Raw genomic sequence first — 16,556 nt, 5'->3', positions numbered from 1 at the left:
ATCACCCAAGAGTCACAGCACTGAATGGCCAAATACGGATGGTTCAAAAGATGCATAATTATGTCTATTAGAATTCCTCTGGTCCTGTTATGCTCAGGGTTTTTAAAAACTGCTTAGAACAGGATATAGAAGGCAAGTTTGTCAAAGCTGCATATGACAAAGAGCTAGATAATTAAAATGAGTAATGCAAAGTTAAGATTTGAAAGTCTCAATGCACTTGAATAATGGGCTGAAACTCACATGAAGAAATTTATATACAGGAGCTGCAAAGCTTTCCATTTTAAGTTAAAAATCAAGTTACGTAAGTATGTAATTAGAAGACCTGAACTAAAATATTTCCTGTAAAAAATAATTTGGGGCATGAGTTTAATCAGTTCAACATAAACCAATTTTGTCACCTTTTTTCGAAAAAGATAAGACACTGATCTTAGGTTGGTTTTATTAACATCATAATGGCTCGATCAAGGTAAGTAATAATCCTATTACATCTTGAAATATAGTGAGCTGTCAAAAATCAACATCCAGCAAAGGTGAGATTGTCAAGATTTCCACACTGAGTAGGAAGGGTTAAAAATGACTTCTCTATAACTTTCAGACCAATGTTTCTGATTCTGACACTTACCAAGTAATGAATATAGAATGTACTCTGCAGCAGCTGTTCTTGAAAGCAGCCTGATCGAATCTTATTTCTTAGCACCCTCTCAATGTGCTTTTTTGTCTGAGTGTTGGTGCTATAGATGATGAGAAGCATTGCCACGTCAAAAGTCTATTGTCAATAAATATGACAACAAAGAAATAGTTTAATAAATCAGTACATTTATTTCCATGAAATAGCAACTCACAACTTTTTCCCATGAAAACACAGAAGGGGTGATACTTATTTGCTCAACATACTCCCATGAGAGTACATTTTTTTTTTTCCACAAAACCCACAAATGTTTTTCAGAGAAATAAAGTGCTACAACTATTAACGACTGTTATCTTTTATGGAAACTCTGGAATATAAGCTGAAGTGATATTATTACAGAAATAACTTTGAATATCTTCACATTTATTAAAGAAAAATCACTTGCCAACCTTAGTATATATTTCATTATTAGGAAAACTACTTTCTGAAAAGTTGGAGAGACTGCAAATGTCTGTCAATATGAAAAAATTAAAATCTGATAGTCATTTTCAGATTATACAGCCATTAAAAAGAATAAGCTAGACTACATTTTTTGACATTCATGACATTGTGAAATTTAAAAAGAGCAACCTGCAAGACAATAACAGTAAGATTTTATTTTTGTAAAAACAATATACAAACATAACTATGTGTAAGTGTAAGAATGTCTGCACTCACATACACATACAGCTTGTATATGAATAAGAAAAAATCTGGAAGAAGAATTATCCATGCAGAACGGAAAAGAGAGTGAAAAGAAACTTTAACATTTTCAGATTCTTGTGGGGTTTTCCCTCACAATTAGCTCGTATTAACTATGTTAAAAAAAAAAAGTTAAAAAAAGCAGGACAAAAAAAACTACTCAGAACTCATACGACTCAAGAGCAAAACACTAAACAATCTAATTTAAAAGACGGGTCAACAATTTTTTTTTTTAGATTTTTATTTATTTATTTGACAGAGAGAGAGAGAGAGAGCACTAGCGCACAAGCAGGGGGAGCAGCAGGCAGAGGGAGAAGCAGGCTCCCCGCAGAGCAGGGAGCCTGACACAGGACTTAATCCCAGCACCTTGGGATCATGACCTGAGCTGAAGGTAGACGCTTTACCGACTGAGCCACCCAGGTGCCCCACCAAGGATCTTTTTTACATTTTTTTATTTTAGAGAGAGCAAGCGCGAATGGGTGGAGGGCAGAGGGAGAGAGAGCCTGACATGGGGCTCGATTACAAGACCCTGAGATCATGATCTAGGATGAAATCAAGAGTCGGACACTTAACCAACTGAGCTACCCAGGTACCCCTGGGCCAAGGATCTGAATAGACATTTTCTCGAAGACATACTAATGGCCAACAGACACATGAAAAGATGTTCAACATCACTAATCATTAGAAATGCAAATCACAATGAGATATGACCTCATACCTGTCAGAATGGCTATTGTTAAAAAAAGACAAGAAACAACAAGTGTTGGTGAGGATGTAGAGAAAGGGAACCCTTGTGCATTGTTGGTGGAATGTGAATTGGTGCAGCTACTAGGGAAAACAGTATGGAGGTTCCTCAAAAAATTAAAAGTAGAAATATCATATGATCCAGAAATTCTTCTGGGTATTTACTCAAAAAAACTAAAAATTAATTTGACAAAATATCTGCATTCCTATGATCCCTACACATTATTTATAATAGTGAAGACATGGAAGCAACCTAAGTAAAAAGAAAATGTGGTAAGTACACAGACACACACAAACACACACACACACAGACACACTGGAATATTATTCAGCCATAAAAAGAATGAAACCTTGCCATTTGTAACAATATGGACATCTTGAGGGCATTATACTAAGTGAAATAAGTCGGACAGAAAGACAAATACCTTATGATCTCACTTCTATATGGAATCTAAAAAATAAACAACAAAGCACACAAAAAACTGAATTCATTGACAGAACAGATTGGTAGTTGCCAGAGGCAGGGGTCTTAGTAGAGCATGCAACTCTTGATCTTGGTTGTAACTTTGAGACCCACATTGGGTGTAGAGATTATTTAAAAATAAAATCTTCAAGAAAAAAAATGGGTGAGGGGGGTCAAAACGTACAAACTACCCATTATAAAATAAATAATGGGGCACCTGGATAGCTCAGTCAGTTAAGTGTCTGACTCCTGATTTTGGCTCAGGTCATGATCTCGGGAATGTGAGTTCAAGTCCCCCATTGTGCTCCAAGCTGGGTGTGGAGACTATTAAAAAAAAAAAAGACATAAAGACATTGCAGAAGCATATAAAATGTTTATGATACAATGTCAAGAGAAAAAAAATCAGAAAGCAAAATTATATAATTAGAAATCTGCAAAAACAGGTAAAATAGGTATACAGGTAGCCAAGGGTTATGCAAAAATGAAAAAAGAAGTTGTTAGGATATTTTGATCCCGCCCCCACAAAAAACTGAGTCACCCAACAACTGGATACTCTAACAGAATCCCACAAAACAAAACAGATTCCAACTAAAGAAAACACAATCATCTGGCTTCTCAACAGAAGAAAAAATTTCCATAATTAAGACAGATTGAGTACTACGGCCTTGAGAGTGAATGGATGGACTATTTGATTCACTCTGGTCAGGCTGACATGGGTAAAGGTAAGTAAAACATGGAATGCCATTATCTCGACAATTCCATTTCGCGGAAGGAAGGGTAATCAGATGGATACAGGGACCCGACTCATGCCCCAAGTGACTCCTGTCTTCACTTCATCTATGGAGACTTGGCTTCTTGGGACTGCAACTCACTGTGCTTGTTTGGAATGTTAATATTTCCCCTTATGGATAGCTTAGGTTTATTTTATTGCCAAAATGAGTGTAGGAAAGACTATCTAGCAAGTCATCCCCTCAGATTATCTTCCCCAGACAGCTAACATTTATTAGAGCAGCTACAGAAGGCACAGAAGGGATGACTGTGGAGAGAGCAAGAGAAAAGAAGGAAAACTAGCCATATAATTAATTTTAAGTCTGTGGTACTTAAAATTCATAGTATGAGAATGTTACCTTGTGTTCAGACACTGAGGCAGTGCTTTCAATTGCCTAGAAAAAAAAGGGTCACAAAAATATTACAACACATAAGTAGAACACATTTCACCTTATTCAGCATGCCCTATTCTCCTGAGAAGCAATCTGTCCATCTGGGAACCATCATCTATCATTTCTACTTGACTGACTTTTAACACTTTTCTTTCCACCTACCTTTACTTACTTATCCATCACTGATTGCCACCTACTTCCTCCTTAATGTTCAAAGTCATAAAGATCTCACTCACCTTAATCCAGGCTTCTGAAATGATTTTCTCATATCTAACAGCTGACTTTATTACATCAAAGAGGAGAATAACACAGTCCTGACCGCTGTTTTCTTGATTTCCTGAAGAACTACAAGTAGCAGAGGGGGAAAAAAATCATTCTTCCATTTACCAGAGAGGAACTTATAAAATCTGGATTCCTATTTACTAGCCAAGTGCCTGTTGCAAGGCACAACTTCATGTGTAAAATGGCTAATAAACTTGTACTGTAGTCTATCTAGGATTGATCTGAATAGCCGGGAGAATTCACCCCAGCTGCCAACGTTTACATGTACACACACGTTACATGTACCACATACATATGATTTGAAGCACTGTATAGTGGTACATGCAAACAATATTATTACTATTATTTGTAGTTACAAGTATTAAGATCTACTGTCCTGGCTTCAGAATAAATGTGAGAAAACTTGCCTTGCCCATGTGAGAAAAAGGGTGGTAACTGTCGATGACATTATACCTTTGTCGTCCTTTATTTTTCAACTTGCTTTGGGAAGCCTGAAATCGCGATGGTAAGATACAATGCTGCAGATCCAACTTCTCCCGCAGCTCAGAAATTACCTGTGGAAAATAAATATTATGTGTTCTGCTCATTCATAGTGGATTGGCACAGTTCGCTCTTTCAGTAGAACCATAACAATCCCCTGAAAGACTGAGTAAGAAGAATCACTAAATATTAGACAAGGCTTTTTTTTTTTTAAGATTTTATTTTTAAGTAATCTCTATACCCAACATGGGACTCAAACTCAAAACTCCAAGATCAAGAGTCACATGCTCTACTGACTGAGCTACGGGGTGCCCCTAGACAAGGCATTTTGAAAAGGAGAGTTGATGAAAATAGTTAATGCAAGGATAGTATGTTATGCCCTTCAAAATTTCAGAATTCCTTGAGGTATTACACTAAAATAGCAAATATAACTGTGTAGGGCTTATATGCAACAATAAATCTAGCTAGTTCCATTCTATCCCCTGAATACTATCTGGATTAATTAGCATTATCAATTGGTTTGGGAACAGAGAAGAAGAATTAGAAGCTATTAGTTTAAATAATGTATACTGATGTATCTTCATCTAGGTACATCTCTTTTCCATTACTGACTTTCAGAAGGGCACCACCGTTATACTCTGCACTCCCAAGGATCTAGCATGCCATTGGTGTTTGTTGGGAAATAATAAGGTACCTCAAGTGCATCTGCGGCTGTTACGGAATGAAGAATGAACTTGATTATCACAGGTAAATCATCCAATTTCACAGATAACAGTTTACCCATCGCCAACTGGCGGACCTAAACATAAAAAGCACAAAACCTTAAATATTTTTATGTTAATACCTCAACCTAGTACTGACCTGTTAGGTTAAATTAGAAAACTTACTTCTCTCACTCAGTTTTCTCACTTGTAATTTAGGAAGAAAAACACCTCCTTTTATTTTCAATTTTATTCCAAATTACAAGCTTTCAATTGTTAATGCCACAGTTTCTTCAAAAACAGACAGGTAGTAACTATAAAAGTGTTATTATCTTATAACTTGAGCCTGGGGCGCCTGGGTGGCTCAGTTGTTAAGCATCTGCCTTCGGCTCAGGTCATGATCCCAGGGTCCTGGGATCGAGTCCCACATCGGGCTCCCTGCTCAGCAGGAAGCCTGCTTCTCCCTCTCCCACTCCCCCTGCTTGTGTTCCTGCTCTCACTGTCTCTGTCAAATAAATAAATAAAATCTTTTAAAAAAAAATAATAATTTGAGCCTGAATTTTCCACTGGCTGAAGGAAGACACATAAAATTATTATTCCTATGAGGAGCAGTGTGTAAATATTATGCAAGATAGAGATTTCCACTAAAACTTACTGCTTTGAAACAGCAGCAAATCCATCATACTATGAAGTTCATCAAAGAGAAAAAGAGATGAAATGTCATTCAATATCATTTCAAAAAATTTTTTAAAGATTTTATTTATTTATTTATTTGAGAGAGAGAGAGAGAGCACGAGCGGAGGAGAGGGGCAGAGGGAGAGGGAGAACCTGAGCAGGGAGTCCAACATGCAGCTTTACACCAGGACCCTGGGATCATGACCTAAGCTAAAGGCAGACCCTTAACCAACTGAGCCACCCAGGCGCCCCTGTATCATTTCAAAATCAAACTTTCATATGCAACTGCTTCAAAGCAATGACTGACTGACATTCGTTCTGGGAGGTAAGAAAGCTGGCTGTTTCTGGAGAGCAGAGTCCTTCCTACCTGAGACAGGAGCCTCGGGTCAAGTCGGAGGCTGGAAAGGACATCCAGGATAGGGACAGTGAGTGGAGTATTCTCCATTAACAGGTCACTGTGAAGGGTGGGAAAAGAGAAAAGCTGTATAACTTTTAACAGAGCTGGGCAGATAATTACGCGGAAAAATCACTCAGGATACGGGAAGAGGACATACTCAGTTCCCACTGAACTTATTAATAGTATATTTCGTTAAAAAAATTTTTTTTTTAAGATTTTATCTATTTACTTGAGACAGAGAGAGAGCACAAGCAGGGGGAGGGGTGGAGGGAGAGGGAGAAGCAGACTCTCCACTGAGCAGGGAGCCCAACGCAGGGCTCGATCCCAGGGCTCTGGGATCATGACCTGAACCAAAGGAGGACGCTTCACTGATTGAGCCACCCAGGCGCCCCTAAAAATTGCTTTGATTTAAAAAAAATTCATGCTTGGGGAGCCTGGGTGGCTCAGTTGGTTAAGCGTCTGACTTTGGCTCAGGTCATGATCTCAGGGTCCTGGGATCGAACCCCGCATCAGGCTCCCTGCTCAGCAAGGAGCCTGCTTCTCCCTCTTCCTCTGCCCCTATCCCCACTCATGCTTGCTCTCTCTCTCTCAAATAAATAAAATCTTTAAAAAAATACATGTTCATTATGGAAAATTCAAACAACAGAGTAGAAACGAGAAGCCCTTTCCTCACCATCTCCACTACCCAGAGGTAACCACTCTTGAGTTGGGCACATATCCGTCCTGAGAAAAGGAAAAAGAAAACCTACAACAATTACGGTGACATATGACAAGTATGACAGATGTACATGCAAGACATTCCAGGAACACAGAATAGAGAACAGTGACAGATTCTAAAAAAAGGCTATACCAAAGGACAAGCTGGAATTAAAAAGGCAAAGTGGATGGTAGAGTGCTATAAGCAGAGGAAGCATTCTACCCAAAAGTACAAAGGCAAGAAATCATTGGACATTTTTGGAGGTAGCTTTGCAGACAACTAAAGAAAAGGAAGTATTGCAAACTGAATTTTTAAAAACTATTTTGAGGGTAAGCAGGAAATTGCATTAAAACAAATCCTGGGGGTGCCTGGGTGGCTCAGTCATTAAGCGTCTGCCTTCAGCTCAGGTCATGATCCCAGGGTCCTGGGATCGAACCCCGCATCAGGCTCCCTGCTCCGCGGGAAGCCTGCTTCTCCCCCTCCCACTAACCCCGCTTGTGTTCCCTCTCTCACTGTGTCTCTCTCTCTCTGTCAAATAAATAAATAAATAAATCTTAAAAAAAAAAAACAACAAATCCTGCTACAGAGGAGTATTGTTCTCCCTTCTTTAATTACTGCCCTACCAATTACTATTTTTCACATAAATGATAGTAAGAAATGCTCTTAGCAGTGGGTCTGATGTGATGTACATCACAATGAGTCATTTAGGGACCAAAGAATGCAGATGTTTGATAAGCTCCACAAATGATCTGGATATGCAGTCACAACTGAGGACTCCCTGAATGGAAGAAATGCTAACAAAACAGATGGATCATATTTAGGTCTCCACAGACCAAATTTATATGCCTAATCCTAACCCAGTCTTCATATTCACAACCATTATACGGTTTAAAAAAAAGTAGATGGGTCTACCCAAATATATACTCATTATTACAAAAACAAGTCACAAATCTCACACCTACTCATGGAAGGTAGATACCATCCTCTTTTATATAAATAGGAATACATTACTACTACTGTTTTCAGACAAGATCGGGCATGTTCAGGGTGGTACGGCCGTAGACCTACTACTGTTTTCGTTCTGCAGTGTTAAGGCTCCCACAGTGGGAGCTTACCCACCTGAGTTCTTTCCCCACATCAGCATGCTGGGAATCCCCTAGGATCTCAGGTAGGCTGGTGACAAAGTCATGCTGCAGGTACAGTGGAGCAATACTGATCAGCTGCATGAGCTTGGTGGTGAGATCCTGCAATGAAGGAGACTGTTAGAACTGCTGCACACTACCCAGAACAGAGAAAGACTTCCTCCTCATGAAATGTAGAGCTGGAATTATTTTATGTACAATACGGCACCTATACATACATTCAAACTCAAAGCCTAAATTCAGAGGTAAATGACCCAGAAATTTTCACACATGGGATGGTACACAGAAAACAAGTACCATGGATGGTATATTATCTACTGGGTCTGTTATACACTTTACTTAAGATTTTATTTATTTATTTGAGAGGGAGGGGGAGAGAGAGGGGGCTCGAGCAGGTGGATTGAGAAGCAGACTCCACACTGAGCCGGGAGCCTGATATGGGGCTATATCCTAGGACGCTGGGATCATGACCTGAGCAGAAGGCAGATGCTTAACCGACTGAGCCACCCAGGCATGCCTACTTTATTTCATTTAATCTTCACAGCTCTGTGGAGTCTGTGCGACAATTACCTTTTTTTAACTTTTTTTTCTTTTTACTTTTTTTTTTTTTTAAAGTGGACTCTACACCCAACGTGGGGCTTAAACTCATAACCCAGAGATCAAGAGTCACATGCTCCACTAGCTGAGTCAGCTAGGTGCCCCAACAATTCCCATTTTTAAAATATAAGGATAGGGGCACCTGGGTGGCTCAGTCGTTAAGCGTCTGCCTTCGGCTCAGGTCATGATCCTAGGGTCCTGGGATAGAGCCCCGCATCGGGCTCCCTGCTCAGTGGGAAGCCTGCTTCTCCCTCTCCCACTCCCCCTGCTTGTGTTCCCTCTCTCGCTGCATCTCTCTCTGTCAAATAAATAAAATCTTTAAAATATATAAATAAATAAATAATTTAAAAATAAAAAAAATAAAATGTAAGGATATTCATTGCCCAAAGATACACAATAAGTACAATATAATACAACACACAATAATATAAAATTCTAGTCCACATGAAATTCCAAAACTCATGTTCTTCCAAATAAAGATTTAGCCTTGGGATGCCTGACAAAAATTAATAGAATGATTTAAAGAACTCTGAAAAGAAATAGGCCTTACACACTAGGCTCAAAACAGATTCAATTTTACCAAGGTGCTTAGTAACAAATAACACAATTGCAAAAACTTCCTAAAACTTTCCTCATTTGTAATCAGATTAAACATTTGCAGCAAGGTAGGTTGGTCTGGGATCTCATTGCTTTTGAGAAATAAAACACAGTCATCTGTGTACTTTGAAAGCTACCTAATTTCTTTCCAAATATTTATTTAATAGATATCTAGTCATCATAATTAGAAAAACTTTTTTTTTCCTGGAGAAATTTAAAGGGTGAAATATCCATTATTCTCAAATTATGAAAGATGAAAAAAGCTAATAAATAGAAAAATATGAATTTTCAGTTTAGAAAAGGGGGAAAAAAAAACACTGCAAATTCCAAAAGTTTGGTTAAGTGTGGAAAACAGACTCTAAATCCAAGAGACAGAACAAGTCCTAAAGCCTACCTTGCCATCCACAATTCTGTCTAGCCATTTCAGCTGACTGATGATGAGTCTAGGCATGTTAAGTCCATCACTGTTCACACTGAAATGTTAGGATAAGAAGACCAGAAACTTAGCTTTTCTGATTTACACAACAGCAAACATTAAGAGTGCACAAACCATTTCAGACATTCAATTAACACTTACTGAATATTTACATATTGCAAGCTGTGTTAGACACACAGATGATACAAGAAAAGCATGACAAATATATGTTAAGATGGAAGAAGACACACTAAACTCTTAACAGTGGCTGCATCTGGGGAGGGTTTAGAAAGGTTAAGGAAGATCTGGAGAGTATTTCTTAACAATATAAACAAAAAAATAAAGGCAATAAACTTGAACAAACTGAACAAGAAAAATTTTAAAAGGTAGAAAAGTGGTACGTATTGAAAAAAGTAAGCATGTACTACTTTGGAAACACAGGTCAAATTAGACTATGTTTGTGAAAGTACTGAAAACCATTTATAGATGAAGAAATGCTAGGGGCACCTGGGTGGCTCAGTTGTTTGAGCATCCGACTCTTGGTTTTGGCTCCTGTCATGATCTCATGAGTTGTGAGATCAAGCCCCGCAAGGGGCTCCAAGCTCAGGGGGAGTCTGCTTGAAGATTCTCTCTCTGCCCCTCCCCCCACTTATGTGCAGCCTCGCATGTGTGCAAGTGTGCTCTCTGTAATAAATAAATAAATCTTTTTTTTTTAAAAAAAGAAATGCTGGCTTACTTATTATTATTTCCCCCCAAATGACAGCATCTGCCTCCCTCCCAACCTTCTATGTCTAAAGTTTGGGACTACTTCCAGTTTTTTTCTTGACAGTATTCTCAGTTTTTGTTTAGTGCAGTCAAATTTAACTGCTGAAAAAGACATAAAGCATCTATGTGAGCCATTCAGGCAAAGCAGAAATTTGTAAAGATCTATCTTTAAGTGTATTATTACTCTATACAAAACCTAGAAAAAACACATTAAAAATGAGAAAGTAAAAATGACCTATAATCCTGTCATCCAGAGAAGTCTGTTATTAATATGTATATGTATCTATAGTATGGTATATGTATTTTTTAAAACATTTTATTTATTTAAGAGAGAGGACACATGCACAGCAAGGAGGGGGGAATAGGAGGGAAGACCAGAGGAAGAATGAGAGAGAAAATACCAAGCCGACGCAAGCTGAGCATGAAGCCCAGTGCAGGGCTTGATCTCATGACTCTGAGATCGTGACCCAAGTCGAAACCAAGAGTCCGATGCTTAACTGACTGAGCCACCCAAGGGACCCTGTATTTTTTTTTTAATAAAATACTGGGCTAAACTGTAAGTACTGATTTGTAACCTGACCTTTTTTTTTTTTTCAAATTAATGCAAGGCATTAAATAGTCCTCTGTATAATTTTTAATGTCCACATAATACTCTATTACAGGGATGTACCTCATTTACTTAACCAATCCCCTAGAGTTGAACATTTCAGTTGTTACAATTTTCTGTTAAACAGTAATCTTATTCATTACTGTTTTCATTAGGTTATTACCTTAAGATAAATTAGAAGAGGACGTGATTGAGCATTAAACAGTATACAAAATCTAAGGTTTTGATACACATAACCTACTGCCCTTCAGAATGACTTGAACCAATTGATTATGTTTATCAGCAATGTATAAGCATGCCTGTTGATTAACCTCAATAAGGGAGATTCTTTGAGAGTGGAAAAAAATGTATGTATTGTTTTAAATTTGTATCTTTGATTATTAATGAAACTGAGCATTTAGAAAAAATGTTTGACGCTCGTTATTTCTTTGTGAATTGTCTGTTCGTGACCTTTTTCTACTTTTCTATTAGGTTGTTCATTTTTTTCCGACTTAGTTATTTTTTAAAGCAAATTAAAAAAAAATTAGTACACATACACTATAAAATTGAAAAGGTAAAAAACAGTATTCATAGAACATCTGATTCCAAGCAGCTGGCTTCCCTCCTTGGAGACAACCACTATTAACAGTTTATTGTGTATCCTTCTAGGAACATGCAGTCATATAAATAGATGATATTTCGAAAAAAGACCCCAGTAAAATTTTAGCAGTCACTTAAGAATCTGGTGTCATAATCAATATGATTTCCAGAGAAACCAATGATGTTTTAGAGTAATCTTTTCAGAGAGAAACTTAAGCACACAAAGGTAATTTAAGCATTCCAGAATAATTTCACTTACTTTTCAAAAAGAAATTCCGGCAACTTTTCAAATAAGGTTTTGATAATGGCAGGCTAAAAAAGAAGACATAAGGAGTCAGGAGATGGTCTTTAAATACAGAACAGAAATATATAATTAACCACAATTTGCTCCAACAAGAGCTCTTGGAGAAAAATCCTGCTATAATTGAAATCCTCTTATTTTAGGAATGGCCACTTGAATGTTGCCTATATTTTGAACATAAGCTGTTGGGACAGAAACTTGACAATGATGTGTCTCCTAAAAAATTACCAAATGATTATGAAGGCAGCATTAAAATAATCAAATCATCAAAAATATTATTAAACATGACAACTGTTAACCCATGAAATGCAGACTTAAGATTATCAAATAGTTTGCAAGAAAAGACTTCTCTCCAGAGGAATAAGAGGGCTCTTAAATGTAAGCTAACTAAATTATACTGAAGATTTCCAAAGAAAAGGAAGGGATAGGAGTGTGGGAAGATTAACAGTGGGAGAGAATAAAAGAGAAAAAAATGGAGGACAGGGTAAGAAAAGACTTTCCTTTTTTTTTTATAATTTGAAACATTTAAAACATGTTAAAGCATTGTCTATTCAATATATTAAAAGAGAGAGGAGGAAAATGGCAAAATCAAGTTAATCAGTAAGTAAAAATTGAAATGAGAGATGACACAGATGTGAATATGGCAGAGATATATAAGGTTCTCAGAGCACATGGGAGGAAGCTTTACAAATCAGGAATTAGAGGCTGAGGGAATAAATGAGATTTCAAAGAAATGTACTGGGCTAATCAGCTCAGTCCAAAGCCACAGATATTGCCCTACCAGATATATGTCAGCAATGGGGCTATAGTAAACTATTGCAAACCCAAACTCCCTGTTAACTCTACTTGACCCTGTGCTCAGGCATTTACACTTGGGCATACACCACAAATCATGTCCATCAAATGTTCACAGAAAAAGTGGCACAGTCTCACCTGTAATATGTCAATTCCCAGAAGCAGTTTAATGAGGCTCTTAGAGTAAGATGTGCCTACGCTGAAACAAAAAGAAAGAAAAAGATTTGTTTTCTATTTTGTTTTCTTGTTTTAATGTTTTTATCATTTTTCTTCATTAAATTGGTTAAATATACAATTTTTTAATTTTTTTAAAGATTTTTTAAGAAATTTTATTTTTTTGGTCAGAGAGAGAGAGCAAATGCATGAGCCCACAAGCAGGGGGAGCAGCAAACAGAAGGAGAAGCAGGCTCTGCACTAAGCAAGGAGCTTGATGCAGGACTCGATCTCAGGACCCTAGGAACATGACCTGAGCAGAAGACAGACTCTTAACTGACAGCCACCCAGGCGTCCCAAATATAAAATATTTAAAGAGAAACTATCTTGTTATATCAGAAATACAGAACATGAAAAGATGGCTCTTTTTTAAGATTTTATTTATTTGATAGAGAGAGAGAGCGTGAGCACACACATAAGCAGGGGGAGTGGAAGAGGGAGAATCAGGCTCCCCACTGATCAGGGAGCCTAATGCAGGGCTCGATCCCAGAATCCTGGGATCATGACCTGAGCCAAAGGCAGACACTTAACTGACTGTGCCACCCAGGCACCCTGGCTTTTTTTTTTTATTTATTTCGGGGGGGACAGAGAGAGCAAGCACGAGCAGGGGGAGAAGAAGAGCGGGAAGGAGAGAGAATCTGAAGCAGACACTGAACTGAGTACAGAACCTGACACATAGCTCAGTCTCACAACTCTTGAGATCATGACCTGAGTCAAAAACAGGAGTCAGATGCTCAAGCGACTGAGTCACCCAGGTCCCTCGAGAAGATGATTCTTAAACAGGGAGAAGTAGAGAGGTAAAATTCTATCAACGCAGATGAGACACACTCTAGAAAACATTCTGGTTCTTAGTCTCATAACCATAAATTAATAATTTAAAGGTTAGGTTAAAATTGAGGAAAATGTTATAAATAAAAAGTGAAATTCAAAAAAATTGCTTCCCCCCGCCCATCTCCACCTCCCAATCCAATTACTATAACAGATTAAATGTCAGCAAGACTCCAAGCCTCCACTCCACACCTGGCTTCCTCATCCTGCAGACGTTCACATGACAAAAGGCAGTTCCTGAAACTGTCTTGGTCCTCAATGTAAGACTCCAGGTCACTAACAAATTCTTCTATTATCTTAATGACAATGAAAAAACAAAGAGTAAGATTTTTAGTTTAAGATTTGCTATAGGTTAGCTAAGAATCATTCTAGTCCGTTCAACTTTATGCCAGTATCTTTATATTCCCAATTCCAGAGTAGTGCTGGCAAGAGCAAAAGTACCAGGAAGAAACACATACTTTGGGATAAGAAGGATGTTTCCTCAGAGTCTGAAAGAGCTTCTTTTGGAAAACAACTTGATCCACAGCTAAGATGAAAAAATAGTTGGTCACCAGAGTCTTTAATATCTCCCAACCATAGTTTTACTTTCCCAAAGATGTAAGTTTCCTGTCTTATGAAACCAAAAAGGATATTTTTAACCTAGTTTCAGAGCCAAATTTTCTAAACCCATGGTCAAACAGATTTAGCTTTGACAGAGGATACTACTAAGTATTCTAAAAAAGATATGGAATAATGGAGTAATCTATGACCTAAAAGCAGGGTTTTAAATGGCTTTATAAATTTTCTTCTGAAATTACTCTAATACAGATCTAATTATTCTCTTGAGTATTAATTTATTTTTCCACAAGAAAACACAAAGTACTACTGGGATATGACATCTTTTTCTAAAAAAAAAAAATCTAATTACTTTAAAAAAATAAAAAAATAGAATTACTTTACTTAACATGCATTAATTAGAACCAAGGACTATAAAAATGTTCTCTAAAAAGCAGTATCATTGTCATCCTTGTCTCAAGATTGCTGGTGCTCCCATTTTTAATCTTCACTGCCTCTCTATTTCAGAAATCCATGATTCAGTTCTGAGCCCTACACTAAACCCAGAGAAAAGACTTCAATTAAAATATTACTTAGTTGATTCTGACTCTCTCCTGTTTTAAGAATAACTCCTGATGTTTTAAGAAGCTTTACAAAAACACTGTCGTTTTCTTCAACTTCATTGTGAAGATGAGATTTCTTTGTCTTCTTGGAAAGTGGTTGCTTCCTGGCTTCTGAAAAAAGACAAAATTTTCAAGAATGTGACAAATAGTAGAGATTAAAAATGTAAACCCTAGAATAACCCTAAGAGGAAAATGAAGAACTGTATTGGAATTGATGCTGTAGTAAAATTTTATCTCTTAACAATGGTCAGCAATAGAGGCTTACAAACAGATAAACCAATCAACAAATAGAATTATTTTTGCCTGTTCCGTTTTCATTTGAAGAATTCAAAACATGCCACTTCTAACAAAAATAACCATGGAAATGTTTTCCACCCAAATTCTAAAGCAGTCAGGGTGCCTCAAGCTGTTGTCTGCAAACCAGTGCACTCAAATCACTGAGAAGCTTATTAAAAGCACACCCTTGGGGGCTCCTGGGTGGCTCAGTCAGTTAAGCATCTGCCTTCGGCTCAGGTCATGATCTCCGGGTCCTGGGATCGAATCCTGCATCAGGTTCCTTGCTCAGCACAGAGTCCGCTTCTCCCTCTGGCTCCCTGCTCAGTGGGGAGTCTGCTTCTCTCTCCCTCTGCTCCTCCCCACCCCCCGCCTGTGTTCTTTCTCTCTCTAATAAATAAATAAATAAAATCTTCAAAAAAAAATAAAATAAAAGCACATTCTTAGATCACATCCCATAGTTACTCAATTAGAATCTTGGGGATGGAGCCTGGGAGCCTGAATTTTTAAAGTTTTCCGGGTAATAATCTTGACACACACCAAAATGTGAGAACCAATGATCTTGATGCAGGGGTAAAAAGAATCAGGCAGGTTCTCTTGCATCAAGCCTTTGAGTACAAAGCCCAGATTGGTTTTATCCCACGGCTTTCAATGCAAGAGAATAAAACATAATAAACAAACAAAAACAAAGAGGTACTTGAAATTAAGTAGGCTTATTTCCTCTTCTCCCTTAATGATGTAACAAGTTAGAACTCCCTTAACCGAGTAGATGAGTATAATAAATGGAAAAAAACTATCAGCTTCTTTTCAGAGAGAGAGAGAGAGGGAGAGAGAGCGTGAATACACAGGGGGAGAGGCAGTGGGAGAGGGAGAAGCAGGCTCTCCACTGAGCAGGGAGCCTGATGCGGGACTCAATCCCAGGACCCTGGGACCATGACCTGAGCCGAAGGCAGACGCGTAACGACTGAGCCACCCAGGCGCCCTATCAACTTCTTTTCATCAGAACTAAGTAAGGGCCTCCATCAACCACATTCTCATATAGACAGTCTACACTGTTTCTTCACCCTTGGCATGCTTGCTTTGATATAATGCCTTTCCTTTATACATCACTATCATAGTTTTATCTGTACTACATTCTTTTTTAAGATTTTTATTTTTAAGCAACCTTTACACACAACGTGGGGCTTGAACTCACAACCCTGACATTAAGAGTCACACGTTCCACTGACTGAGCCAGCCAGGCTCCCCCATACTATAATTCTTTTTAAGGGAGGAAAGAGGATCATAAGTCTTTTTTAAAGGACAGATACTATGTTGTA

General features: G+C 37.9%; 1 protein-coding gene across 4 annotated transcripts in view; it reads right to left on the bottom strand.

The window, feature by feature from the left end:
* FANCD2 (FA complementation group D2) overlaps window positions 1-16,556 on the bottom strand; it is a 55,583-nt gene that overhangs the window by 36,855 nt on the left and 2,172 nt on the right. For 2 of the 4 annotated variants that reach the window (XM_025884965.2, XM_073901633.1), the window contains exons 3-15: window positions 14,935-15,075; window positions 14,266-14,333; window positions 14,000-14,103; window positions 12,905-12,965; window positions 11,930-11,982; window positions 9,699-9,777; window positions 8,088-8,212; window positions 6,242-6,329; window positions 5,193-5,297; window positions 4,472-4,572; window positions 3,973-4,081; window positions 3,704-3,739; window positions 623-766 (exon numbers count right to left, since the gene is read on the bottom strand). In XM_025884965.2, coding sequence (XP_025740750.1) covers window positions 623-766; window positions 3,704-3,739; window positions 3,973-4,081; window positions 4,472-4,572; window positions 5,193-5,297; window positions 6,242-6,329; window positions 8,088-8,212; window positions 9,699-9,777; window positions 11,930-11,982; window positions 12,905-12,965; window positions 14,000-14,103; window positions 14,266-14,333; window positions 14,935-15,075 — 1,214 coding nt within the window. Of the gene's footprint in view, window positions 1-622; window positions 767-3,703; window positions 3,740-3,972; window positions 4,082-4,471; window positions 4,573-5,192; window positions 5,298-6,241; window positions 6,330-8,087; window positions 8,213-9,698; window positions 9,778-11,929; window positions 11,983-12,904; window positions 12,966-13,999; window positions 14,104-14,265; window positions 14,334-14,934; window positions 15,076-16,556 lie in introns of those variants that run through there. The other 2 variants (XR_012380953.1, XM_073901634.1) reach the window with 2 other exon arrangements.

Source organism: Callorhinus ursinus, unplaced genomic scaffold (assembly GCF_003265705.2).
Source record: "Callorhinus ursinus isolate GAN/ISIS: 27379988/994484 unplaced genomic scaffold, GSC_fseal_2.0 scaffold15, whole genome shotgun sequence".
NCBI lineage: Eukaryota > Metazoa > Chordata > Mammalia > Carnivora > Otariidae > Callorhinus > Callorhinus ursinus.
The sequence above is the reverse complement of the archived record's forward strand: the minus strand, read 5'-3'. Positions and strand labels throughout refer to the sequence as shown.